The sequence below is a fragment of the Temnothorax americanus genome, unplaced genomic scaffold (genome assembly GCF_048541705.1).
Source record: "Temnothorax americanus isolate GAGA-0224 unplaced genomic scaffold, ASM4854170v1 Scaffold28, whole genome shotgun sequence".
In the NCBI taxonomy this organism is placed as follows: Eukaryota; Metazoa; Arthropoda; class Insecta; order Hymenoptera; family Formicidae; genus Temnothorax; species Temnothorax americanus.
This window is the reverse complement of record NW_027509421.1, coordinates 2,342,355-2,369,351: the sequence shown is the minus strand read 5'-3', so window position 1 is coordinate 2,369,351 and position 26,997 is coordinate 2,342,355. Positions and strand designations below refer to the sequence as shown.

The window sequence follows — 26,997 nt, the reverse complement described above, 5'->3', positions numbered from 1 at the left end:
ATTACCATCATTACTTATAATTACAGGGTAGTTATTATGAAAATTATCGAAGGTCACATTGTTGTTATTTCAAGTTTAACCCTTACTTGCCACACTGGGGTGCGATACCTGGATTATTATCAGTAAAGGATGATAACGACCTGCTCGACTTTCCGCGACGTCGCCAACCGCTAATCGATCCCACCCCGTGCGGCGAACATATTTAATTAACATCCGTTGTAATGGAACACCCGGCCGAATCATATCGACGGTGCTATCGTATGCTGAACGCGTTCCAGCGCCTTTTACAAACGACGTGTGTATCCTATTGTTGCTTAATAACAAATTTTCTCGCTTCTGTCGCAACGATGATTTCACCGTGACCGAAAGTGCTCGCCATAATTGTGCCCGGATCGATGTGCCGACACATTAGATCACGCTTCCTTGGTTCACCGAAATAATACGGTATGCCGAGAATAGTCCGGTCAAAACGCTCTGCGAAATCTAATAGAAGTAATCTTTCGCAAGTACCTATATAGCTGGAAACAATCGCATTTCTCAAGATATCAATAATCGGTGTTTCCACGAATATTCTTATTGCTTAAATGTAGCACATTACTATCTATGTTTGAGCTTCATGTAGACTTCCCTGGTGAAAAAAATTTTTCATCTTTTCTCAGAAATTTTGTAAGAGTTGGGACTTGTGAAAAATTCTGAAAAAAAATATATAACATTTCTCAAATACTTTCAGAATAAATTGGATGAGGATCTTTGGAACATTCAGTATCCGTATATAACAATTTCTGATAAATTGCATAGATCTTCTCATATTTATTCACATTTCAAAGATATGTTGGCGGGAAAAATCTGAATATTTTATTTTTATTTTGTATGAGTTTTTCTGAAAAAACGTTCCAATTTGTATAAAAAATCTAGAAAATTATGAGCATTCTAAGAAAATTTGGACATTTTTACAGAAATTCTGATTAACGGTATGAAAAATTCTGAGACATTTTTCTCTCGGGGATTGTCTGACAGTCGAAAAAATAATGACAATTTTGCAGCACTACTATACAGTGCTACATCCGCCTTTCCCGAGGCAAAGGTGTTTTTAATCATCGATCATAATGGCCCGCATTGCACTAATCCATCACTTTCGCTTGCCCGCGTCTTCACCGCCACGACGACGAGGACTTTCAGTCCCTGCACGTCGTTGAAAGTTCATCCGCCGTTTCGTCCGGTAATTATTTACGGTTAGCGTGAGGACGACGAAAACTGCGTGTCGGAGTGCGAAGGCGAGAATCGGTGAAAGTCGTCGCGCGGTGGAAATCGCTCTAAAACAAACGACGTCGGTCGCAAGGGGCCCCTCTCGTCACGCGACATACCGCAGAAATGATAGCGCACGTGCGCTACTTGCGCAAAAAAATCATGGTTCCTTCGTTAATGACCGGTAATCAAAAATCGCGAATCGCGACTCCCCCTCCCTCCCTCCCGAGTCCCCGTAGAATGTCACGCTCGTGATGCAAATAGTACAAACTGAAAAAAAGACGTTCAATTATCTGGCGTAGCTGTAAAAAATAAACCGAAACAACTGTAAAAATATAAACAAAACGCGAGGCGACGAAATTATGTTTTACCCGAGGAAAGGTGTGCGTGTTACAATTCGTTCACGATCGTCACGCGTTGCCGAGGAATTTCACCTCACCCGCGGCTACGCATCCGGATGTGAAAACGAGTTTACCCAAACGATTATTGCCCATTGAGAAAGGAATATTATTCGAAAGCGGACGCGAAGACTGTAATCGATTCGATTTCCGTGGCGTACAGTCTACTTTCTTTCACAAGTTCAAGGTCGTTTCCGACAAAAACTAAGGATTTATTATACTCGATTCACGCGGGCATAATTATCTTTGTATCGTAAAATGTATTATTTTACGGAATTTCAATCAAAAGCAATCGAGAGCGAGACAGAAGGATGGAATAAGAGATGGAGTGTAAAGAGGGAATTTACATCATCTTTGTGCGCTGTATAGAAATATATTTTTTGTGTTATTATAAAGATTTGAAATTATTCTACGTTCACAGAACAATACTGTGACAATGCTTATGTTAGTGCGCAGTATTCATACGTGGCATTTATCATACAATTCACAGTATTGTTCAATAATTGTAAAAATCTATAATTATATTCATTTCCTACAACTACGTTTTGACATACGTATCACAAAAGTTTATAGTAATAGTATTTACATTTATTTATATTTTATACTACAGAAAAAAATGAACACATAACTATTAAAAACATTATACTAAACAAAAAATAAGATAACCTTCTACGTTAGAGTCTCAAAGAGTTATTAACATATATTTTTGCACAAATATAACATATATAATACAAATTTCAGAAACGCCGAGGCAATCACTTGTTAAAATTGAGATATCTATTCTCATCGAAGCTATCCTCAATTTCTTCGGCTATAACTACTTTCGTTTTCGGCTTACGCATCTCGAGTCTCTTTTTCTGTTCCGCCTCCGTAAGTTCCGCGAGATTCAACGGTAAGACTATTATCTTCCGCGGTTCATGATACTGGATCTCTATACTGCTACCGTCGGAAAAGACGAGCGTCGTAGGATACGTCCGTTCGTATACCGCTCTGTGCTTCCTCGTAATCGCCGCCGTCCAGCAATTGAGATTTCTGCTGCGCAGACCAGTCGCGGAGTTGCCAATTCGGGCGAGCAAAGCGATCATTCTGAAATAAGTAAATGTCTCTGTAGCTTAAAAGGTTATTAATATTACAGAGTATAAATTTGTCTTGTATATTTGCAAGAAGTAACTCCGACCAAACGCCGATCAACTTAATCAGCAATTATCTCATTAAACAATACCTGTACTATACTTTGTCACCGCAGATAAGAACAATTTCTCGTTGCTTAATGCACGGGAAAGAAAGATCTGGACCACAAATCACGTAGCTAGAAGTATAGCTCTGCCAATTAAATTAATCACTGATTAAATCGATCAGAGTTTCATCGAGAGATCACCCACAAGCATAATTTTACTCCAATTAAAACGATTTCAAAACACGAGAGATAACCCGTCCCAGCTATAAATGATAACTTTAAAGAGCACTCTCGTCGAATATAATCTTCTCATTTACGATAATACAAGCGATACAAGCGAAAAGATATATTTTTTCTTAGATATCTCACATCACACGAGCATATTTTTTTTTCACAGGTTCAGGATAAGCCCGAGCTCATCGTCACGTCTCCAATCGGAAATTTCAGTTTCTTCGACACAAATCTACTATCAACTGCTCTTCTTATTTTCGTTTTACAGCACTTTTCCAATCCTTCTAGACTTTTGTAGACCTTAAGAGTATCACGCTTTTTAGGTTATGTTGCCCGTTGCTCCGAGGCAATATCGAACGCAACACGACGCGTCATTTATTCGATCGCTCAGGATTATGTCACCACATTGAAACACCGTGTCTACGCTCGTAATACGGCGAGAAAAATCTCGCGGGGACGATCGAAGGAGAGCTTACCTGCCGTGGCGATCGACGTGACGAGCGACTTGATGCAACGACTCGAAGCTCTGCGCAGCCGGACGTTCGGACGTTCGGGACGGTCACGTGGTGTGGTGTCGTTTCCGCGCGACGAATCGGCGACGGCGGCCGCGCGCGCTGGCGGGGGTGCAATCGAATTGCGATTATCGAGATTGCCAATTCAAGAAATGCGCGGCAATCGCCGCGCACTTCACGCGTCTCTCTCCTTCTCACGGAGACACGGAGCGGTGCGGCGGACGCGCGCGGGCGTCGGTGCGTGCTTTTTGCGTGCGACTCGTCGTCCTACGAGGAGGATCGACCGGTGCAGCTTGATGATCGTGCGTCTCCACAAGGCGGTGAGGGGAGTGACGACGCCGGTGACGCGAGCACCGGGAGACGCGGCACGGGGTAAGCAATAATTGATCTTCGTGTTCGTGTCGCGCGCGAAGGCGCGACGGGGGAAGGGCGCGTAATGGCGACGCGCATTCGGCGCGTCGTCGCTCGTATTATTATGCGCTCGGACGGGGGGACGATATTGCGATGCGACAAGCGACACGTGTTTTCATGCGCTGCACGCAGTGCACGCGCCCTCGGGCTCCTCCTGGCAATGGCCCGGCAGCTCGGCGTACTCCGCGCGATTCCTGAAAGGAAAGGAATTACGACACATTCTCTTTTTTTTTTTTTTTTTCTTTCGAGCGGAGATCGACGAATCGCCCTTAACGTCGAGTATCTCTCGCCGCGGATATATCGTCGTTTTAAAGACCGGTTAGTAACAGTTAGTATCGAGTTAGCGAGTTAGATTGACCCGGGAATCAATTCAGACGGCACGCATGTCCAAAGAAACGTCTTATATGTCTCAATTTTGAACATGGTGTTGTCTGGGAAAATAGCCGACTTTTCTGGCGTACACGGGATTAAAAGGAAGGGGGGGGGAGAGTTTTTCGGTGAGCATTGGTTGCGCTTTTTATTTTGTCATTATACCAGCTCCGCATATACGTATTCGATCATTCGACGCGAATAATTATCGCGCGTATCAAATAAAGCGTGAGATTAAATATGGCGAGTTTTAATCCCCCTTCCGTTCCTCAAAAATCTCACGAGGATTAATTTCGCGACGCGAGCTCCCGTCGCGAAACTTTTCCATCGATTTGTTTTGCTGCATCTCGGGAATAACGAACGTCACGTAAGAAATAACGATGAGCCTTGCGGATTGCTATTTTTATGCGCGTCGTTCATCGATTCGAGACGAGGAAGAAAAAAAAATAGGTGGACGTCTATTCCCGGGTTAATGCGGGAACAAAATCAGGCGCACTCGACACGAGACGACACGCACACGCAAAATCTGTATTTTGGCATCCAAATCCATTCGGGACGATATTTAGCCTCCCAAGTTGTGCCGGAAATCGTCTTTCCACCAATTCGGGCAATTGGCGAAACTCGCGACAATTGAATCTGAGATGCACGGGATAACAATATTACGATGATAAGCGTCAACGCGGGACATGCGCCTCATGCGTGATCGAACCGTGATTCTTACTTTTACCCCGCAAACTCAAAGACATTAATATTTAAATGAAATACCATCTGTAATTATCTCGGGTGGGGATTCAATCCGATGCGTAATGAACAGAATGGTAAACCGTGAAAATAATGAAAATGAAGGCCTCGTATATCGAGATAAATACCGACTCCGTAAAATATTTTTATTGTAACAACGTTAATATAATCGTTGTCTGATTGGTCTCAACAGAAATTTTGCTACATTAAAAAATATTCCGTCTATATACCATCCTTTCTCTAATATATAGTGTTTTTATTTTACATCATAAACTGCTAAATACTCTTTATCATCTATAATTAACTTGGCAATACTGTCAAACGTGTAATTTATTTGTGCAAACTTCCCCTTGAGATTGCATTATTCCTCTCTTTTTTTTTAAATTCGTATTAGAATTGTTCATTGTGGTCCTACGTTAATAGTTTGTACTATCTTCCTAATTTAAATAACCTAGCCGGAAATATAAAAAATAATGTTTTAGAGAAAATACGAACAATCGTAGTTATAATATCAATTCATGTACGTTTTGCCTTAAAATTAAATAAAATTAAGAAATAGAATTAACTGATGAAGTTAATTAATGAAAATTATAAAAGTAAAAAATATTTATATTGTGCGCAGATACACAATATACACATGCAGAGATTTATGCGAATATAAAAACATCTATATAAAGTATGGATCGGGAAAGGATTTTTGTGGGAGGGAGAATTAAGTCCTCGTCGTAGAGTCGCTATATTCTGCCGTTCAGGTCAATCACCTTCTCATCGCTATGTCTGTAAAATCAAAGTCTTGCTCTACGTCACATCTACAATTGCGTAGCTCACTAAATAGATACGACGAAATGGCGCAACACACATATATATTATATATATATATATATATATATATATATATATATATATATATATGCGATTATGAAAATCCAATCACACGTAAATATTCCCATTCTCGTACAAAAATATTTAATGTACTCTCTCATTGTGCGTGTGTATATTATTTATAATATATGTACAATTAGGTATATATAACTAAATTAACGTGGTGAAATACCGAAGTAAGTTAACTGTTATATTAACGATTAGTAAAATCATGCATTGATCATGCTTATTTTTAACATGAAATAATAAAATATAAAAAAAAGATCAGTGAGCATCCCCAGTTTCCGCATGAAATATCACCACACATTCATTGAATGTAAAAACTTTAGTCCGCAAGATGCTATAGCTTTATTTTATTAGTGGCACGGGCTCAGGATACCTAAAAAGTTATTCGATAGAGTGGCATGCGGCAAAAAAAAAATCGGATACAAAGCGCAAGCAATATTGAAGCATGCATGTATACGTACCTGTACAGGACATAGTGCTGTATTATGAAAAATATATCAAATGCCACGGAAAAGAATCCAAGACCGAATTTAGTCGGATCCCCGAAAATACTCTCCCAATCGTCTGAGATAAAAATTTGTGACGTTAATGTTCCGCACGAATTAAATTTCGATAGTATGTATTCTGAGTATACGCGAGACGGAGGTGAATCTAGCTAGTACATTCGTATGTTTACCATAGTTGTAAGCGTTGAGTATCATCTGTAGCATTGACAGAATGCCACCGGTAAAATCTAAGAATATATTTCCTATACTCCAGCCGACGGTGGACTTCCTCTTATAATTGTAAAACGCCTGCGGTACATATTTAATAAGCGTTATGCTTAGCTTGACGTAGCTGCAGTAGTAGAGGAAATCTAGCCACTGGATTGTCTTGACGAAAGATAATATCAAAGATATCAGTATAAAAATCGCGAATATCCCATGGATAATACGCGCGGTCGTTGACACCCTTTGATTGCCAATCTGAGGTAAAAATAAATACGATTACACTTCAATTCCTATAGCCGGCCATCCAGAAAACATACGCTGTCTCGATCACATTTATTTACCTCGTAAATAAAGCACTGCCCAACAGTTACCGCAGTAGCAAATACTGCGTGTAGCGAGAAAAATATATCATTGATTTGCACGGGATTCAAACCTTTTGGATATCGATCGAAATACTGATTCTGAAATTATTTTAGTAAATTAATTGATTATCACATACACATACACATACACATGCGATACACACGCGTGTGCATTTTTGCGCACATTCTTATCAGAGAATTTTTATCTATAAAACTATTTCACAGTTAGTGTTCTCTCTCTGTACACATACGTAGCTTTTATTTCATTGCAAAATATAGAAACAAACACGACAATAGCTTACCTCAATCTCAGGTACCCAGTAGAGGCCACAATTAAACAACGCGTACATAATAAAACCGACTAGATTCAGTGACAGGAAATCGAAATTAAGACCCACGACACTTTTACGTTTGTAATTAATACGGATTTGTGGATAGAAGCTCACGCTCCATGCCACAAAATATATCCATCCGACCACAGCACCGATGTGGTACAATGCATCTGATTTCTCTATCGTCACTCTAACAAATGCTTGAGAGAAACTAAAAGAAAATATGCAAGACAGTTATTTTTATGCTTTACATGTTGAAATATTATTTAAAGAAAAATATGTCGCACACGAAAAATAGCAGAAATATAATTTGCTCACTTTAAATTATCGATAGTATGCAACTGATCTCGCGGTATAATAATAATTTTATACATGGACATCTTTTTCAACAGTTTCTATAATTGTTACAAATTTCGAGATAAATTCGTTTTACACAGTGTTTTTTGTGATCTAATATTAAGGGGCACATTAAGTTTATAACGCAACCGTATAAACTCCGGAGTGTGCATACATATTTCGTCACTGATTTCTCAATATCACAAAAGTATTAAAATCATTTATAAACAAGTTTGAACACGACACCGTGATTGAACTAGGAAGTAATTCCTGCTCCAAATCTGGGCACAGACTAACGAAACCTCAAGTTTCAGCTCGGTTGACGAGTCTAGGTCAAGAGGCTATCTGTGCAGTCTTAGCTATCAGTCTTGGTGCAATGGAATGTGAATGTAATACCGATCGGAATCTTTTCAGAATTAGTCACGAAGGACAGAGAAGAGCGAGGGAAGGCATCGGTGCCATAGGTCTCTGCTCTTTGCTGATGTTTAATGTTGTGCAACATATTTGATTACGAGTGATACTTATGCCAAATAATATACAATACGTTCGTAATCTACCGTTATGAAAACATCAACAACCGATTAGAGTTTACAAAAATCGAAATGTAAGAAGCTCGTGAAATCTCTATAAAACATTCCGTTGCATGTACTCACTCCGTGATATCACCAGGAGTCACATTAGCGCTAACGATCGAATGACCTGCATTGAGGCCTTTAACATAAACAATCCATTCTCTCGGTGAGTCCGCCGGTGCGATGGAAAAGTTAGATGGGTTTATAGATAGCAGATCGGGATGCTGCGCAGCTATCGTAACTAGTGCATCTCTGCCGTCAGGTAACGATTCCCTGCAAGATAAGAGATGTGTCTGATAACAAGTAATCTCATTTTTAATCCAAGCACGCTGAGATCATCCACCAAGCGAATGTAATTGAATCATAAAGTATAAAGTCCAGAGGTTACATCTCAAGATCATTAGATGCCAGCTTGTGTTATCGGCGCTTTTAGAGCGTGTGATAAAAGGAGTTAAAGCGAATTATGTCACTGGGATTAAGCGATACATGTGGAATGTGGATCAAAGCGATAAAAAACGTAGACATATTGGTTTCATGACATTTTTCGTTATTCGTCTATGCAACAAAGGTTCCTGTCAATGAACTTGATTCGTCGCGAGTAGTAACTGTACAGTAGCACATACACTCCCCCCACCCCCTCCTAAAAGCAATAGAGTATCGTGACTCCGACATAATAGCCAATAAAATCTATAAGTACTCGACGCGATATCCATGCAGCTCCATATAATGGGCTCGAGTTATGCGGCGCATAACAAGCTATAACTCACGTCAGTGATAAGTTGAACCTGGTCTCCTGATTGACGTGTACTTTTAAATCCTGCGTCGACGCTCTAAGGGCTCCCTGGACGCACGTTAAAACTGCAAATATGAAAGGCGACATGTGATCTACATACAAGAACGAGACCGGAGACACTTGTGGCATACTTCTCTAGACTTCTTTCGCGTCTCACCTGGTAGCAACAGGAGCCATGAGTAACGCATTAGTGCCATGTTGGACGATGACTGAAACAAGACGTTGTGCCAAATTTAGACTGACGTTATCGCTCCTTAATGAAGCCGCAATTAATCGCAGTCATCGTTTAAAGAACGCCATATTAACGCTCTTTCGCGGGCGTCACGCGGCGTGTCCGGAGAATCAGGGCTCCGAGACGCAATGGGGCGAACGACGACGGGTTTAACCTCAAAACGCGCGGAGTTATCGCGATAACTCGTGCGACACGACGACACATCACGCGCTGTCGCATCTCGCTATAGTCGCCAGCTCGTCGACGGTCTCGATGATCGGGAGATCGTCAAGCGGTTTCGTATCCTCGCGGATACCTCGAATTTCCGCGGCTGTCGAAGCGCGGAGCAACAACGACGACGTCGACGAGGAGTGCCATTCGTCGTCGTCGTCGTCGTCGTCGTTGACGGCCGTTTCTCAATTCTCCGTTGCACGTGTGCTAGGACGAGGCCAACGAACACGAACGCGACGTTTCGGACACGGACGCTATCTCGTTTCGCAGTTAGAAATGTGATAAGGAACGATTGAGATGTGTGCTGTGCAACGTGCAACGTCAACAATGAGCACGTGACGCGCCACAGCTGGAATGACACTTGGCGGCAAGAAATCGAAAGACTAAAGCCCCTTGCACAATAGGCGATAGCGATAGCGATAGCGACAGCGACAAAGTTGCCGACAAAGGTACAGCATTGTCGGCAACCTTGTCGCTGTCGCTATCGCTATCGCTATCGCCTATCGTGCAAGGGGCTTAACAGGGAACAGGGATGACCGGGATGACTGAACCGCACATCAGTCATTTGAGTTTAGCGAACCCGCGTATACCACGTGCTCACACACTGCGAAAAATGCACACACACACACACGCACACAATGTGCTTTTGTAAAAAATAGTGAATGGTTGAAGAGAGAGACGGACAAGCAAAATATATTAATGTAAATATATAATTATGTTTCAGATGTAAGAGAGATATAATTAAGAATTAGGATTCAATTAAGAAAGTCTACACATCACACCCCGAGAAAAATAAAAAAAATTTTAAGAGAGAGAAAAAACAAATTTAATTAATTTTTTTTTTTAATTGTGAGATAACTAATGTGATAGTTACGAGATATTTTGTTATAATGAAACTCTTAATACTGTTTCTTGAAGAGCTCTGCTGTGATTCACTTGTCAATACACTTATGACACTATTCATGTAGCGATGACCCGCGCAATCGATTTAAAAGAATAACGACACTTCTGGGAATGTTATTAATTTAATAGAAAGACTAATGAGAAGAATATAAGATATAATTAAGAACAAGGGGATGCAATTAAGAAAATATTTGAATCTACATACATGTATAATTTTAAAAAACTTTATTAAGTTGACACCACAAAAGCTTAAAAAAAAGAAATTATGTCATTGTTTGAAGAATCAGCTGTCTGAGTCTGATACAAGTTTAAATTATAGGACTTTTTCTCTCGAAGTGTAACGGAATGTCATTTTTTAATTCAATATAGGAAGGACCTGGAAGACTAATTGTAAGACTGACAATGAGAATACGTAGGAAGAATACAAATTTATACGTTCGCAGGCTAATATAATGTCAACGTCTTTTTTGCAATATAGACCGGGGTTTCTCAACGTTCTTATAGCTTTCTACAGAAATAACTTGCAATTTATGTATAATTGCCAAATGTAACGTTATTTTTGCGCAACCAGACGACATATATTGCGCAAATCCTTACAAAGTAATAAGCGAGATATATAAAAATCATGAACCGCGATAACATTCTTGTTAAAATTTTAGAATTGTCTTGTATGTGTGTGTGTGTTATTTTTAATCAGAAAATGTTTTTCTTAAGTGATAAAAGCGATTTATCTTATCTCATATCGAGTGAGTCTCAGTGAATTTCATTTTTATTTTATTTTACTTATTATATTATTGCTTCGCTTCAAAAATTCTGTTGTTTAACAATTATTATTATTCTAAAATTTCGAATAGGTAATTATTTTTTTATCATCGTAAAATGCGTGACGCTCCTATAGCAACGCATTGAAAATAACGGGGAACTTTATTCGAAGAGAAACTTTCACAGCGCCCGACAATATAAAGTCCATATTTACTCATTATTTTCTTAAAAGCAAAAGAAGCATTTCCATGCAAGACTCCTCGACAGGGAATTTCTGGCCATCAAAAATTTCCTTCCTTTTATTCGCGTGCATGTATACGTTTCGTCGAAACTTATTTGTGTTGTCCTATAATGCAATGTACGCTCAATTGCAACAGTGAAACTTTTAAAAGCGTCTGAAGAAAACTTTTCGTAATAAGCGATATCGATCATGCGATATCGAATTGTTTCAGGCGTGTAAAAATTGACTTTTGCATCGCGTCCAATGCATCTAATGATATATATATATATATATATATATATATATATATACATATATATAGACATATAGAAATAACATTCAACTAATTACAAATCGGTTAATTACTAATTAACATTAATGCGATTAATTAAACGTCCAAGGGTCATTTCACCGATTGGTTTGACCATTTAAATGGTCGCTCGTCCCTTTCGTGCTGTATATCGGAGAATGAAAATTCGGTTGAATTTCGTATTATATGGCTAGCGTTAATTCACGCGATTTCGCCCACTATTTCCATCACACACTCGATTCGCTCTTTTCCTTTTCTCTGTTTTCGCGTTTAGCGCGCTTAGTCGACGATAAACTTAATACGCCTTAGTGGGTCAAGTCTCGGTGAAGTTCCACCGAGATTGCGGAAAGGCCAGCACGTATTCCAAAAAATAGAAAAAAAAAGATATAAAGAGTATGATAACGATTCTCGGCGAGAGAAAGAGAGAGGAAGAGAGAAAGAGAGTGAAAGACAGGAGGAAAAGGGAACAATATATGTCGAACGCGCGATTACGGAATGACGAAGACAAACGAGATTTACTTTTACGTGCCGCAGGAAATTCATATGATAAAAAGTGATGAAAGGGAAAGATAGATTTTGCGTACAGCGAAAAGAACAATAGGATTTGACGCTTAATAATAAAATAAGCCGGATTGCGCGAAAATCGATAAATCGAGTAATTCTTTTTACAACGTAATCTAATCGAGAGAATTTTTTTTATTAGAACGCTCACATTTGGCATGTTGCCGATATCTCTCGCTCTCTCGTATAGCTCTTTTTTTGTTCCCTACGTTTTTATTCGTAAAATCGTATTTTATATTAACACATTGTCATGTTTCTATTCTATTACATGTAGCAAGAATAAATATGCTTTCGTGAAATTTTTGCGCGCGCGCGCGCGCGCGCGCGCGCGCGTGTGTGTGTGTGTGTGTGTGTGTACTGATTCGCAATGTGAAATGTATTTCCTACTGTGGATCACGATCAAAAGAGCTTGAAAAAGAAAGAAAAAGAGAGAAAGAGCGAGAGAGGACGAGAGAACAGCGAAAGAGACAGAGAGCGAGAGAGGGAGAAAGAGAGAACAGAGTTGAATTTTTATTTTTGATATCTAGCGCTGCGGATTCATTCGAGCCGAGATACGCGCACGTAATGCGCAAAAAAGGACGTAAAAAAAAACGTACGTAACTCCACGTCGTAAAAGATCCTAATTAGAGCCGGATTAAAGGGACGGACGATTTTATTTCATAAAAATAAGGCAGAAACGCGCGGGGAATAAAAATGACCGCTCATTTATTTCGCATTTAGGTAAATTCGTTTAATAGCGTAATCGCTAATAATTTATACCGCGAATTTAATTAAGCACGAGAATAACAGACGATTTTTAGCCTCGCAATACAGGGAAGTACTTTTTATTTTTTCTTTTCTTTTTTTTTTGTAATAATGTTACCTCCGCATGCACTGTCGTGTATTATTCCCTAATTTGTATTATGTTATTGCGAACGATTTGCACGAATTAAAATTGCGGCGAGTGTAATAACAATTATCATAAATTGAAAATTATACATCGAACGGGCGCTGTCGGATCGACTTAATGCCCGTTTCATGCTAATTTCTTATCACGGTCAATTACTTAATCGCGCGCAATGTGGGTTAACGTTCCGATTATAAAGTATAATATAATTTAACACGATGACTCATTAATATTTCGGAGACACAACATTATACCGACCCGATCGTGTTCTCTGCTTCTGGATTTTTACAAATTTTAGAAGGCTTACATCATTAGCTTATGCATAGACGGAAGCTATGTCATACGAATAAATTATGTATTATGGTCTTGTTTTAACTTATATATTTACTTAAACTTATCTCATTCACTCTCTTAAGAGCGAATGAGATAAGTTTAAGTAAATATATAATGAATGGTGTATATCTCGCGCGCGGTTGAAAATTCATATAATTAAATTAATAAAAACTATGCCTCGCGAAATTTGCATCAGACGCCGAAAAATATAACACCCAGGGCAACAGCACACCCCACGGCATAATTCTTTTCCTAATATCCGCCAGGACGTCATCGAGGTGGAGAATGTCTCGCACCTTCGTATATTTGTGAGGATATTTTAGAGAAACCCCTCTCCCTCTATCTTTCTCTCTCACCGTATTATTCTCCGCGATACATTAAGGCAAAATGTCGACATTACAGCCACGCGTCGCTCAATATATCATTGCGCGGGATGTGCGTAGTCTCGCGCGCGCTCTATAGTCGGGATGACTCGAGCGGCGCGCGGCGCGCGGCCCTTCTGATTCTCTCTCGTCTCGTCGGATTTATCGGGCCGCACGCCGCGACTCGACGGTCGGCATTATTATTCCATCGGCGGAATTATTGGCGCAATTAACTGGCCGACTAAACGGTTTTAAATACTCCGCGCCGCGCCGCTGTCGCCGGCTCGGGGCCCTCTCGGCCGATCGATGGAGCGCGAAATGTGCGGCCGCCGCCGGCCACTCTCCGCCGTCCGTCCGTCGTTGGCCGTCGCGTCGTCGAGAAATTTTTTATGGCTCTATTCCCGATTTTATCAAGGCTTTCCTTTTTTTTTATGAAGCCAGCGCTGCACGCGCGACCGGCCGACTTACACGTATGAGCACGTGAGCCTCTACGCGCTCTCGGACTTCAAGATATATGATGGTCATGAATCCGTCGTTAAGTGGACACGTAACGTTGTTCCCGAGAAATTCAGAGATGATCTTTATCCAATGATCACGTCGGTAGATATCGTTACTTATTTTGGTCATCGGAACTCAAATTAATCAAGAGGTCGTTGTTAATTTACTCTTATTCATCAATTCGAAAAACCTTTTACGTTTTACCATTGTTTATCACCCGTTTCGATTGCACATTGTGAAACATTTACATGACTAACAATAGGTAGAGTAATTTATTTAATTTTTTGGATAAAAAGAGAAAAAGACTTTGGACTCTGTGGCGGCCTCGCTTAAGTTTCACAGTTATTAGGAAGAAATATGAAGTATAGGATTAGCCCCTACCGAATGACAGCCCGATCATCAGACCGAATAGCAGAGTCACACACTTTTACTCGCGAACGCAACCACGTGGCTTAGTGCGAGCACAGCAAATCATCCTATTGCCAATCGTTATCTCGAGTAGAAGCATCGAATTGTCGCTATATTAATACGAAATAATTATGTCACATATTACATTTATACATATTAAGAATTATTTCTATTACAGTATTGAATTTTTATTCGTCTTATAAATTTCTGTTTCAATGATTCTTGGTTGGATTTGAACTCGGATTTTCGATTCACGTCTTAAATAATCATGCTCACTCATGCTTCGCAAATATTGTCGCGATCGTGATCGAAAAATACGAAAACGTATTTAAATATCTTGAAACATCGCAATAGATGAGAAATATAAGATAATTTGGAACATTATACCGTGAAGGTTGAATAAATAAATTTTGTAATCTGATGAAAAATTATATATACGCACCAACAACCGCGTTGTGCTCTCATAGTCTTTTAATTACCACAATTTTGCTGATTTAATTTTTTATCACATTCACAATTACATATCGATTTTATTCTCACACAACGTGCAGCGGGGGAGTAATATTCGACAGCCGCAACGCAATTTTCCTTCGTTTAGCAGCTGCGCCACTCGCTCAAGCGCGATTTTTGCTTGATAATGAAAGATTCAGTTTCGACCCGTATCCGTGTGTTTATAACGCATTTCCTGTAATGTGAAGTACAACAATATTATTCATTGTAACGCATGCGCGATTTTTCTCCCATTCAGCGCGGTTGCACTCGCGCGAAATTAACAGTCGCGAAAAAAGCGAATTTAGCTTTCATTAATTTCTGTTTGATCCCATGGTTTATTACGTATATTCGAAAACAAATTATAGGCGCGCAAATATAGAGTCGCGCGCGCTGCAGTCACGTATTGTAAATCATCAGGTGCACCGTGGCCGTCGTGCATACAATCGGATGCATTAACGTATCCTATCATTTTCTACAAAAAAAAACCCGTACGATTGCCAGGATTCATGTACATACATACGTGCGAAGGGAGGAGGGAGGACAGGGGGAAGAGGGGAGGTCGCGAAAACAGCTTGTAATAGCTACGTCGAAATTTGAGCACTCATGCTTTTATCGTATGAATATTGATGGGCATTGTCCATCGAAGCGTGAATTTCATGGCTGGCGACGGAGGCACACGTTTTAAGCGCGGACTATTGGCGCGAGATTATTCTCACAATGATATAATAGTAGTTCATTTTTGAAAAATATTATTAATACATATCGCGGCATTTTCGACGCTACTAAAAAACATTTGATGAACATCACTTATCTTTTTTTCGTTCGACGATAAATTTTATGAAGCTGTAATCGTGAAGGTATTATACGAAAACGATATTAACAATTATTAATACAATATCGAAATAATTAAGTTTGATTAATCTTAACCTCCGACTTTGCGTATCAAAAATTAAATCTTTTATACGTATATATAGAACCGTATTTTTTCTTTTATGTAGTTTATTATACTTTCCCGTACGATTTATTCTACGGTATCCTCACGCCTTTCTTGTGTGCTTTATAGTCGGTTATCGACGTAAATTTACGAGTTCCTTGCCGATCTACCTTTTATCGTAGATCCGGTTTCCAATATTAATATCACCGTCCAACGCGTTTGATCGTATCGCAATATCGGATTTCGTGAGATGTTTGAGAAAGCATCGCTTAAATAGTATAAAAAATATGTTGCTAATATTTATAAAATATAAAGACGATATCAAAATTCTCAAATTTTCTCTCATCCTTACCTTTTCTCCAAAAGTCACAAAAAAGTCTATCGAATTCTCGGATCCTCGGATTTCATTTCTCAAATTTCGTCTCAACTCTACCGCAGATTTATATTATATATATATATATATATATATATATATATATATATATATAAAATTCTTTTCTCTTTATAATAAATGTTTAAAATTATTTTCCTTACTAGTAAATGTATATTAATTATAAAGAAGCCTAGTACCATTTATTTTTCTTAGAATAAGACCTCGCCCTCAGCTCCCTTGCTCTCTCTGAAATCGCACGCAGTCCGATCCCTGGTTATAGGGATTAGTTTCCTTGACCAAAAATAGGACCACGAGTGCACGAAACTCACAGTATAGGCGTAATAGCGTCCCTTCTGGAGGTTGGCTCACGACTGGAATTTTCCGAAATGTGCATTCGTCTCGAGGCACGCGCCTTTTCCAGCCTGCACCCGAGATAAGATCTAGTTATGTCTTTTTATCCCCCCCTTCTCTAAATAGCCTTTCCCTTGTTTCCTTCAAAAACTATAATATTCCACAAATTCCGGGGTTTGACGTAACACAGCAATGAAAACAGATCAGATTTTATGGTTAAATCATAGTCTTCTGAAAATCTATATATATATATTTTTCAACTGTTTCTACATATCTCAAATTTTATTTAATATTTGTGAATTAATTTGTGAATTTCCTTTTAAATGTATAATGTTCATTGTTATGTACACTTCTCTCGAAATTAATTATTCGACAATTTTAAATCTTTATACAAAAGAATAAATTTTCATTCAAATATCTCTCTTGCACATCGATTATATATTTGATTTTTTAAAAAATAATAAATAATAATAATAAATTAAGAATAACAGTAAAAATCAACAATATGGATTATTAATATTGCCATTTTGCAGATAGCTTATATTGCTGTATATATGTTACATCGTCGCTAGTTTACAGTATTCTCTCGGTTTGTTTTTGTAAAAAACGGATAATACAAATCCGCGATGTGCGATGCTTTCATGCCCCGTTCCTCTTTTTATTTATTTTACTTAGTTTGTTTTATTTAGCGGTGCCGGTTATTTTATTTCAATTTCATAAAATATATTCATTGTTGTTACTCTGCGCGGTCGTCTGTTTCTAATTCGATTCCCACCGCGAGTTTATGATGTCGTAAAATAGCGCGCGGCACTCTAATATTCATTACGCATGCTGGGAGTTAAAACTTTTTTAGATAGATTTTGCATACTTTTAAAAATAGGATGGAAAGGATGACATTATCGAGACATATTATTAGAAATCCCTAATTTTTTAAATAAAACGTACGAAAAACAAACTGTAAAGTCCACTAACTGGAACTTTTAATTAATTACATTATTATTCTACTATTTAATTAATATTAATTATTTTTCAAGTCGTATAGGTCATACTTTTAATTTATTTATTAAACCAATAAACTGTTTAATTATTCCAATACATTTCCTCTTTTGCTTGATTTTTGTTAATCTGTTATATATTATTATTATTAGCAAAAAATTTTGTTACTCATCAAACAAATATTAATCAAAATGTCAATAAATTACGATTTGATTTCTGCAGCTTGACCTGCTTCGAATTTCATTGTGAAATTTCTCATCGTTAATTGATGTAATTACTAGATGTTGAGATTGATTGAGTGATGGCATATTTAAACGAGACTCACTTGGGAAAAGCCATGGCGAGTCCGTCATTGACTATCGCTGAAGTGATAGTAACGAGATAGCATCGTCTCTGACAGACGATCAATCGATCGAGAAGTTGATTAGATGAGATATTCGACCGGTGAAGAATACACAGTCATCTATTCTATTAATAATCTCGGTGGAGGAAAGTATAACGATCAACATTCCACGTCTGGTCCACAAGTAATGCATACTTGACTACTATTTATACATAAGTAGTTAATGTATGACGATGTAGATACCGATAAAATGTATTAAAAAATGGGAAAACCGGTACTCTTATACAGGGGGATCATAAAACGCGCAGGGTGATTATGGAACTCAGTTTAGGTATATCTTTAGGTCGATTCTTCTTAATTATCACAACTTCCTGAAGAGTTTTGTGATTATTCATAGGTCAGATTGACGTTTCGACGTTTCCGCTTGTAGGACTGACTGACCACAAACAATACGCCTGCGGAGTTTAGCGAGCTGCGTATGAGACTTCTTGTATAATATGTACGGCGCTTGTGAGAGAGAGAGAAATGCGCGGACTACACTTTGCCAAGTGTGATTATATCTCTTTAGCTGGCAGAATTACAAAGTGTAAAGTAGAAATTCCTGGCGTATACAAATTATGACAGTTAACCAGAGCGCACGTACATAACGCGTAAGGGTTGATTTATAATAGCCGTAACCGTTAATTTAAGCCGTAATCTTTAAGAAATTGACCAATCACAGTCGAATGTGAGAAGAATAATCGACTGTGATTGGTCAATTTCTTAAAGATTACGGCTTAAATTAACGGTTACGGCTATTATAAACCAACCCTTAGGCCCAGTTTCACAAGTGTCGGTTAACTTTTAACCTTAGATTAAGTCACTCTTCGTCTCTTTCTAATGTCCCCCTTAGAAAGAGACGAAGAGTGAGTTAATCTAAAATTAAAAGTTAACCGACACTTGTGAAACTGGGCCTAAGTAGATAATCGAATTAATTGCGGCGCGCGCGTTCAAATAAATATATCCCCGTTCTTCGCATGATGCCGCGTTGTAACATTCAATGTAATGCGAAATATAATATAAATACATACGCGCGCGCGCGCACACATGAGATATAGGCAATACGCAATTTCCGCTCGCGGCTCGTAACGTGTCATCGCGTAAATAAATAAAAATAGTGTCGTATGCCGTTGGCGAAACGAAATCCGGTTTACAAACCGGTAGAACGGGAGTGAATATTTAAGGTGGTCCTTTCGTGAGAACAAGTATTAGATAAGTACCTAAATTTGATATATGTTAAATATACAGTAATAAGGGACATGTGTACGAAAAATCAAGTGAGGTTACCGACACTTTACAAGAAATAAGTCGTTCTAAATGTGCGTTCGCGGAGCGTGCCATTGTCATTCTATCCTTGTTTACATCTAATGAACGAGAAAGACAGAACGATGCAAATCGCCATTGCACGGCCGAGGTTTTCAACGAATAATACATGTACTTAGCGATCAGATGAACACATTATTCATGTATTAAAATATTCCCTGAAGTTACGGATTTCGTACATACCTTGAAAATAAGGGCTTGCCGAATGTTTTGCTCTGATATATGAGGTTAAATAAGTAGTGGATCCACGCGCATGTTGCTTTACTCGTACTGTCATGCCTGACCGAACATAAATCGAGTCCAACCGCACTACTATTGTGGTATTTTTTTAATTAGTAAATAATTAAATACAATTAAATTGTGCGTGTAAAATCATGTTATATTATTATAATTATTGGAATGTTGTGTGTAATGTGTGTCACTGTTTGTTTTCAATTACCTCATGACGGACCGTTACTTGACTAACTGGGTCCGCGAAAGTACCACCTTAATTACGCCATTTGTTTATTCCATTCCGCCGAGTCGCTAATTCGCGTAGCCGAATGTCCGATATCCTCGAACAATAAGCGGCCGTGTATTAAGCTATATTTACATTTCTCATTATAACGGTCAAATTTTATCGTTGCTCTGACGCTTATGACTTCGTGGCGTTGCCGTTGTACTTTTATTTAACGTTATTTATCACGATAATGGAAATGGAATAAAATTCGTGCTCCCCTGATATCAACGCAAGCGACGCGAATAACTTCCAGGAAGAGTGTAAAGCTTTATTTGAAAATAAATTCCGGTTAATTCTCTAGAATATAATTAGATTTGCGATACCGCGCAGTTGAATTCGTCAAATCATTTCTCTGTAATCTTTCTAAAATTAATTAAAGCCGATTAATATCTCGTCGATAAAGCAAGCTGTATTTCTCTCTAATCTACCATCTTCAGATAAGGTATACGAATTTTCCTAAAGGCACATCTGATTTGTACATGTATCATCGTTTTATCGCTTTAATTTTAAATCGATATAACCGTTTCAAGGTTAATTAATATTCTGAATTAATTCTTAATCATTCTTAATTAATAAATGTTATCAATCACGTGACGCGCACGGCACGTATCGTTAATATGTTAGATATCTTGATTAATTTAAGAAATATTAATCGTTACGTGTGTGTCCGGCTAATGAGCGCGTGGATTACTGACGAAGAAAACTGCTCGCGTGACTCGACTGTCTTATTTATGACGAGGAACACGCTTTGTGAATCACGTGTGCATCGATAACAAGATCATTGTCCCATAACCGACCGACATCTCGCGCGTTGCACGCGAGAATTATCCAGCGTGCTCCTCGGCGCCGAGGAATAAGAAGCTTGCAATATTAATAAAAGACCTCGAGAATTATTTATTTATTACTCATCATTGTCGCCAGTGTATTTGCAGCCCCTCTTTTGTCGCGTTACTTTTTTCAGAGCAGCTTTGTTGATCAATTTAGAATCGGCATTTCTTCAATCCGAAGCGCTTCTCTCTCTCTCTTTCTCTCTCTCTCTCTCTCTCTCTCTTTTTCTTTGGCAAAAAATTTCACGGGAGAGAATTTCCATTCCGTTGAAAGGATCGCGCGATATCCCGGGCTTGATACGAGAAAATTCCTTGCCGCGACGCAATGTCCAGCATCAGCTCGCGCGCAATAACGCGCCGCTACGCTACGCTAATCAAGAACGAATGCTATATACGAACGCTAATAACATTTTTATCGTCGCTACCGTAGTTACTATTTGTCCGTTTACCTTGACTGTTCGAGAGAATTCAAGTCGCCTTCTCGGTGGCGGGCAGGCTGCAGCGAATGCAGCTAGGTCGATCTTCTCTCTCATTGCTTATTAATAATAGAATACGAATGCGCGCGGTGCGGCTCGTAACGGTGCCGCAAATCGTGCATCGCATATCGGATCCGTATTGCGAAATTTCCATTTGTTGCGGATAAGTAGCGCAGTTTTGTTTACGATACGCTGTAGGCGATTTTGCGGAATTTTCAACAAAAACAACTTGCGTCGTTAACACGTTATATTCCGTGTGCGCGATGTGCTCACCCGCGCGCGCGTGTGTGCTTTTTGTCGTTATTCTATGGCCGTCGATAAAGCGCCGTTCCACCTAGTATGAAGAAGTTAAAAAGCTCGCGTAAGCTCCGTATGCCCGATCCGGCGCGCGTTCATGAATAATTCACAGTTTATTGAGTTTTAATATCAATATCGACGCAATCGCGGATTAATCGACTGGCACGATGGCCAATATTTATGCACCTTTCTTGGTGACGTTCACAGCGCGCTGCCGGGTAATGCTGACAATTGGTGGCCCCCTTTCTCGCCTGATTCGAAATTATTTATTTTCCAATGGCATTTGACGCGCACGTCCGGCAGTTCTTTGCGAAATAGTATAAATGGCTTCATTGAAAAATTTTGCCATTTTATTCCATTTTCAAAAAGGTCATACGGACAGCAACGATATTGTACCAGTGAAACGTAATACCTGACGTAGCTAAAATGAAAAAAAAATACCTGTCAACGTTAAACTTTGGAATTGCAACTTAAATTGCAATGCTTTTACCAGTAAGATACGTCGTGTTGTTAAATATTAAAGATTTTGCTTTGCAGTTTTATCGACGATAACGAGTTACCGATTGACATGGTTAAATAACTTGTTCACGTGTGATATGCTCGTAGAGATTCGCGATATTATTTGATTTCTTCTTTCTTCGTCATATAGAGCGCAAGTGTCGCTGGGTAATACATTGACGCGATATTCGGTCGAGATATAACGATAACAAGCTTCATTCGATTCAGCGATGCGATTGTGAGACTTGACAGAATGATCGAACACTTCCGTTCGAAAATGTTTTATATGTAATTATACATTTATTACACATATTATTTTTTAAGCTCTTTTTAAATAAAAATTAACGTGTGTACATTGTGCAAAAAAATTTTTTTTTAATTATAATTTAATTTCTGAATACACTGTATTTTTATTAAAAAATATCGGACATTATTTAAAATATTATTTTACCGTAAAATCCTATAATTTATAATATATAGGTACATATTTTATTCAAGCTTTATTATGTATTTTTTATCATACAATCAGATGTCAAATACTTTTGTAAAAGTATTTTAAAATTATCTTCCAATTAATATAAATAATTTAAAATAATTAACTTTCATAACCATTGAAAACTATATCATAGAATACGATCTCTCTTATATAGGTTTATACATACATATATACTTGGAAATATTTTAATTGTATCACACGAGAAAGATATTATTTAAAAACCGATTGACAGTTAATTTATTACTTAACGTCGAGACACGTCGCTCAATTCTTTCGATAATCATGTTACGAATTAATATTTACGACAAAAGGATCGCGCGTACAGAAATCGCTGAATGAGGAATTCTCGCGATTTACGAAAGCGGCGCGCGTTTTATTGTATATGTGCAAAATACGTGTGTGTGTGTGTGTGTGTGTGTGTGTGTGTGTGTTTTGTGCCAATGACTTACGGCCTATATTTGCAACCGCATTCAATGCCCTCGTTTTTCCTGGTTCCGAATAACTACACGTTTGCCGATGGTCAATCGCGCGACACCGAGTGATGGGTCCCCTTTCCCCGTTGCCGCTGATCGATTTTGATTTCACGGCTAGTTTCGTGAAAATTAAATCATTGTGCGATCGACAGAAATAACGGATCGCTTTGTCGTAAATTCATGCGGTGCAAAATTCTCGCCACGCATTCCCTCCCCCCAAACGGAGATGATTTAACGATACTTCAACGTTCCTTTTCGCGTTTCCTTTTCAACGAACACGCGAGAGAGACTTATACGTATAATCCACAATACATATCCTTTCTAAAAAAAGGCATGTTAAATCGATACTCGCATCTCTCGAAGTCTTCTCGAAAGTCTCGACTTGCTTTGTTGGTTTTTTTCCGCGATGCTGATTGATTCTGTTGCTGCGCTAACTTCGTGAGCGGCTGTCATAGCATATTTTGACAGTTGTGTGTAATATTAAAGCTAAATAGCGCGCGCGAAGCGCGCGTCTGTGATGTCTAGTACATATAAATAATATATCGTAAGTAGCGAAAAAAAAAATGAAAGGCACATCAAAGTTTGCTGCAACTATATTGAATCTAAAAAGAAAAAAGCGCATATATGTAGAGGAAAGTCCCCTTATTATGAGACAGGATCCTAATATGAGATATGTTAAGCTAAAAGGCCCTATATAGGCCCCATCTGTTAATCCCACCATGAAAAAACCCCGCCATCTAAATTTTTAAATACTTCAGCAAAACCGTTCTTTCCGTGTATGTGTTACAAGGTAGCAGCGCAATAGTTGCAGATTAGGTGCGTAGTTAGTTCTTTAGATCAGACGTAGTAATTCACTTTGCTGCGGCTTATATATTTCCGGCATTATCTCCGACGCGCCGTTCATTATCCGTAGCGTTATTTCAGCTGGTTTCACGAGCAATCACGATTATTACGATGCATATTCCGCCGCCGGTATACCGTCCTTGATTTACCGATAAAAGTTTGCGCCGCAGCGTTCACTCACCTGTCAAATTTCGCTCTCAGCCGCGACAGTTAAAATCTACCCATCGAGAGGCGCAGAGACATCCAATCTCTGCGCGTTACAACCGACTTCACGAGATCGTCTGTAACGAGAAGCTTTTTATTAAAGGCCGCTGAAATATGCATGCTCGTAATCAGAAATCGAGAGAAGAAGCCCACGTTAAAAATTTTCATTCGTTGACAGAAAAAATTCTTTGAGTGACTTTGAACGACAGTGACTCAATATTGTCTCTTTCATTGCGTTAGCTATTAATTTTCAAAGTAAATATCATTTGAAAGACATTTAGGAAAAAAAGGAAAAAAAAATTGTTTCTATCTATTTAAAGCGTGTTTATAAATTTTTCAAGTGTTATTTTTCTTATTTAAATAGTCCATGGTAAAAAAAATCCTATAAATACTTGTAAAATATACAAATTAATTAAAAATTTCTCATTTAATAATTAGATTAAAAAAAATTGTTGTTACTATTGTATTACATATTCAAGCCTGATTTAAAAAAAATTTTACTCGAGATAAAATTATGAACCATACCACTATATCGTTATCGATCGATCGATCCGATTGAATTTGGAAGAATAAATGATCTGAAGATCTTCTCGATCCCTATTACATCTAAAATCACGTTGTTATCATCCCGGTGAGCAAACACTTTCGACCACAGACTCGGCACCGTGCAGGGAATCCAGCTTTGTTGATAAATGCAATCACTGAGCAACGATCTCGACTTTAATCTCCAATTGAAGCTTTGTCGACTGAATTTTCCCGTGGTTTCCGATGCTTGGAGTCCTTGAACTTGATCTTGAGTTCATGAAGTTTTCCGGTTTCGTTGCGGATGATTGTAATAGGAGTTTAAGAAGCTAAAGGGAATATAATTCTTTAGAATTAAATTAAAATTGAAAAGAATAAGGTTCGTAATGCTCGCAAATTATAATCATATTATATTAGGATTATTCGAGTTTATTTTTGCACCCAAGCACTTACGTTCGAAAATCGTGTTGCGTATTTATTTACAAATTGAATAAATTATGGTATGTATAATGTATATATAAAAAAATATATATATATACGCACCACAATTCATATACATATTTTTTTATATAAATTATCCAACTCATCTTTCAATTTTAAATGATTCTTTCAGTGAAATGGAACATTATCGCGTAATATTTCGCTGTCGATAGCCTTATCTAATGTCGTTATCTATAATGTAATAAGAATAGTGAGCGACGATAAAGCGAACAGGCCACGTGATAACATTATGTCTATTGTAGCTCACACAAATCGACACAGCTCAAGGCACTCGTAGCTGTCAACCGTCGCGATGATTTTTTTCATGTTTATCGCGTGAAAAATCAAGCTCACCATTAGAAGCAACAAATTATGCTGATAACAATCGGCGCATCCGCAACGATTCTCCCTGAACAAACTGTTGTTTCCCGCGGAAAACGCGACGAGACCGTGACGATCACACCGACCGGTTCGGCCGAGCGTACGACGCGACTCGAAAAGGCCCCGCGCGCAAGATCGCTCGTATATATAAATCCTGTAAGAGGGTTTCCCCCCCTTTCATACTAAAATCTTTTCCCCCCATGCATAGTGTGCCCCCCTCCACCTCCATCCTGTTTCTGATCGTTCGCTGCTTGTTTCTGCGTGAGCGATCGTTTAATTTCGCGGTCCCGATGTTGCAAATGTTTATATAATTGCAACATTGCATGTTTGTATAATTGCTCTATATTGCACGAACCTGGATATTGCATAATAGACGCCCTAATTCGGTTTAATCGCTAACGGCCCCAATCTTCTCGTAAGACACGTAGGATTCACGTGGATTTAACCCAAATTGCCCTGTGCAATTCTGATTTGGTCTTTACGTTGTTTTTCCCTAGAAAGCTGCGTTTGCTGTACTTTTGTTCATAAACGAAAAAAATTCAAAAATATTGACATTGCTTTTAATTTTAATACATATTAAATGTTGAGACAAATAAAATTAATGAATATTTTTTAAAGCCAACCTTAAATGTTATAGATCTCCGATAGAAAGTGATAAGCTAATAAATCAATTATTTAAATCAGTTTTTTATCTCTACTTGATTGTTTTACATTAGATGACTAGGGGGCCGCGGTTGTTCCAACCTATTGGTAGACTAAACTAATAGTTAAACCACATGTCTATCTTCGTTTAATTTGAAGGAAAAACAAAGACACATATGTGATTTAACTATTAGTTAGTTCACCAACAGGTTGGAACAACCGGTCCTAGGAGGCTATTGTATTAGATGAGACTTGCAGAATTTTGTTATCTCCGGATGATTATTTTACGATCCGCTTTTTTCAGCTCTAGATAACAGTACTAAACAGATTAGATTCGAGTATTTTGTTTCCTTCTGTATCGAATTTTTATCACGTATATTATCTAATAAAAGAAATCAATTCATTTTCGGCTTCTTGTTTTGGTTTTTTTTTCCAACGCTGTATTCCATATTTATAATATTTTTTCTTGATAGTCATCGTTAAAAATTACACGCTCGTGCCTCGTATAATTCATGTTAAAAATGACAATCCAATATACTATGTTACTGAGAAACTGGATTGCATAATAGATACAACTCCGAACGGTTTGTATTTTCTGTGCAGTCATCATAATATATCGTCTAGGTTGAATGAAAAAAAAAAATTGTTTAAATGACACAAGACATAATGTTTTTGAGTTATTAATATGTATTGAACTATTCGCACGCCATGTATATAATAGCAACATGACAAAGCAACAAGTCAGG

The 26,997-nt window shown here is 38.3% G+C and overlaps 2 protein-coding genes and 1 long non-coding RNA gene across 9 annotated transcripts in view; 1 reads left to right on the top strand and 2 right to left on the bottom strand.

Annotated features, from left to right (window-relative positions):
- Positions 1 to 1,996: 1,996 nt before the first annotated feature.
- On the bottom strand, positions 1,997 to 4,063 carry Mrpl55 (mitochondrial ribosomal protein L55). Of its 3 annotated transcripts, none has more exons than XM_077410085.1 (2): positions 3,528 to 4,063; positions 1,997 to 2,729 (listed from the first exon to the last, which is right to left on the bottom strand). In XM_077410085.1, the coding sequence occupies exon 2, from the start codon at positions 2,726 to 2,728 to the stop codon at positions 2,399 to 2,401; it is 330 nt and encodes a 109-aa protein (XP_077266211.1). In that variant the 5' UTR covers position 2,729; positions 3,528 to 4,063; the 3' UTR covers positions 1,997 to 2,398. The 3 variants fall into 3 exon arrangements, with proteins under 3 accessions (XP_077266211.1, XP_077266213.1, XP_077266212.1); XM_077410087.1 differs by lacking the exon at positions 3,528 to 4,063 and adding an exon at positions 3,190 to 3,495; XM_077410086.1 differs by lacking the exon at positions 3,528 to 4,063 and adding an exon at positions 2,866 to 3,135.
- LOC143899659 (uncharacterized) overlaps positions 3,794 to 26,997 on the top strand; it is a 184,015-nt gene continuing 160,811 nt past the window's right edge. For both annotated transcript variants that reach the window (XR_013257565.1, XR_013257564.1), the window contains exon 1: positions 3,794 to 3,935. This is a non-coding gene — a long non-coding RNA (uncharacterized LOC143899659). The remainder of the gene's footprint in view (positions 3,936 to 26,997) is intronic.
- Positions 3,823 to 25,731, bottom strand: Ctns (lysosomal cystine transporter cystinosin). 4 transcript variants are annotated; one of them, XM_077410078.1, is made up of 11 exons: positions 25,583 to 25,730; positions 24,752 to 25,077; positions 24,204 to 24,303; positions 9,235 to 9,286; positions 9,052 to 9,142; positions 8,366 to 8,557; positions 7,347 to 7,587; positions 7,024 to 7,143; positions 6,649 to 6,937; positions 6,434 to 6,536; positions 3,823 to 4,168 (listed from the first exon to the last, which is right to left on the bottom strand). In XM_077410078.1, exons 4-11 carry the CDS (start codon positions 9,272 to 9,274, stop codon positions 4,090 to 4,092), a joined length of 1,155 nt encoding a protein of 384 aa, XP_077266204.1. In that variant the 5' UTR covers positions 9,275 to 9,286; positions 24,204 to 24,303; positions 24,752 to 25,077; positions 25,583 to 25,730; the 3' UTR covers positions 3,823 to 4,089. The 4 variants fall into 4 exon arrangements, with proteins under 4 accessions (XP_077266204.1, XP_077266205.1, XP_077266206.1 ...); XM_077410080.1 differs by lacking the exon at positions 3,823 to 4,168 and adding an exon at positions 5,210 to 5,861 and having other exon boundaries at positions 25,583 to 25,731; XM_077410081.1 differs by lacking the exon at positions 3,823 to 4,168 and adding an exon at positions 5,795 to 6,345 and having other exon boundaries at positions 25,583 to 25,731.

Excerpts from the sequence above, each read along its gene's own strand:
- Ctns (XM_077410078.1), bottom strand. The coding sequence starts at position 9,274 with ATGGCACTAATGCGTTACTCATGGCTCCTGTTGCTACCAG. Across the intron at positions 7,144-7,346 it reads ACTGGGTACCTGAGATTGAG|AATCAGTATTTCGATCGATA; the intron begins GTAAGCTATTGT and ends AAATAATTTCAG. Across the intron at positions 6,537-6,648 it reads ACTCAACGCTTACAACTATG|ACGATTGGGAGAGTATTTTC; the intron begins GTAAACATACGA and ends TTTTTATCTCAG.
- Mrpl55 (XM_077410085.1), bottom strand. The coding sequence starts at position 2,728 with ATGATCGCTTTGCTCGCCCGAATTGGCAACTCCGCGACTGGTCTGCGC.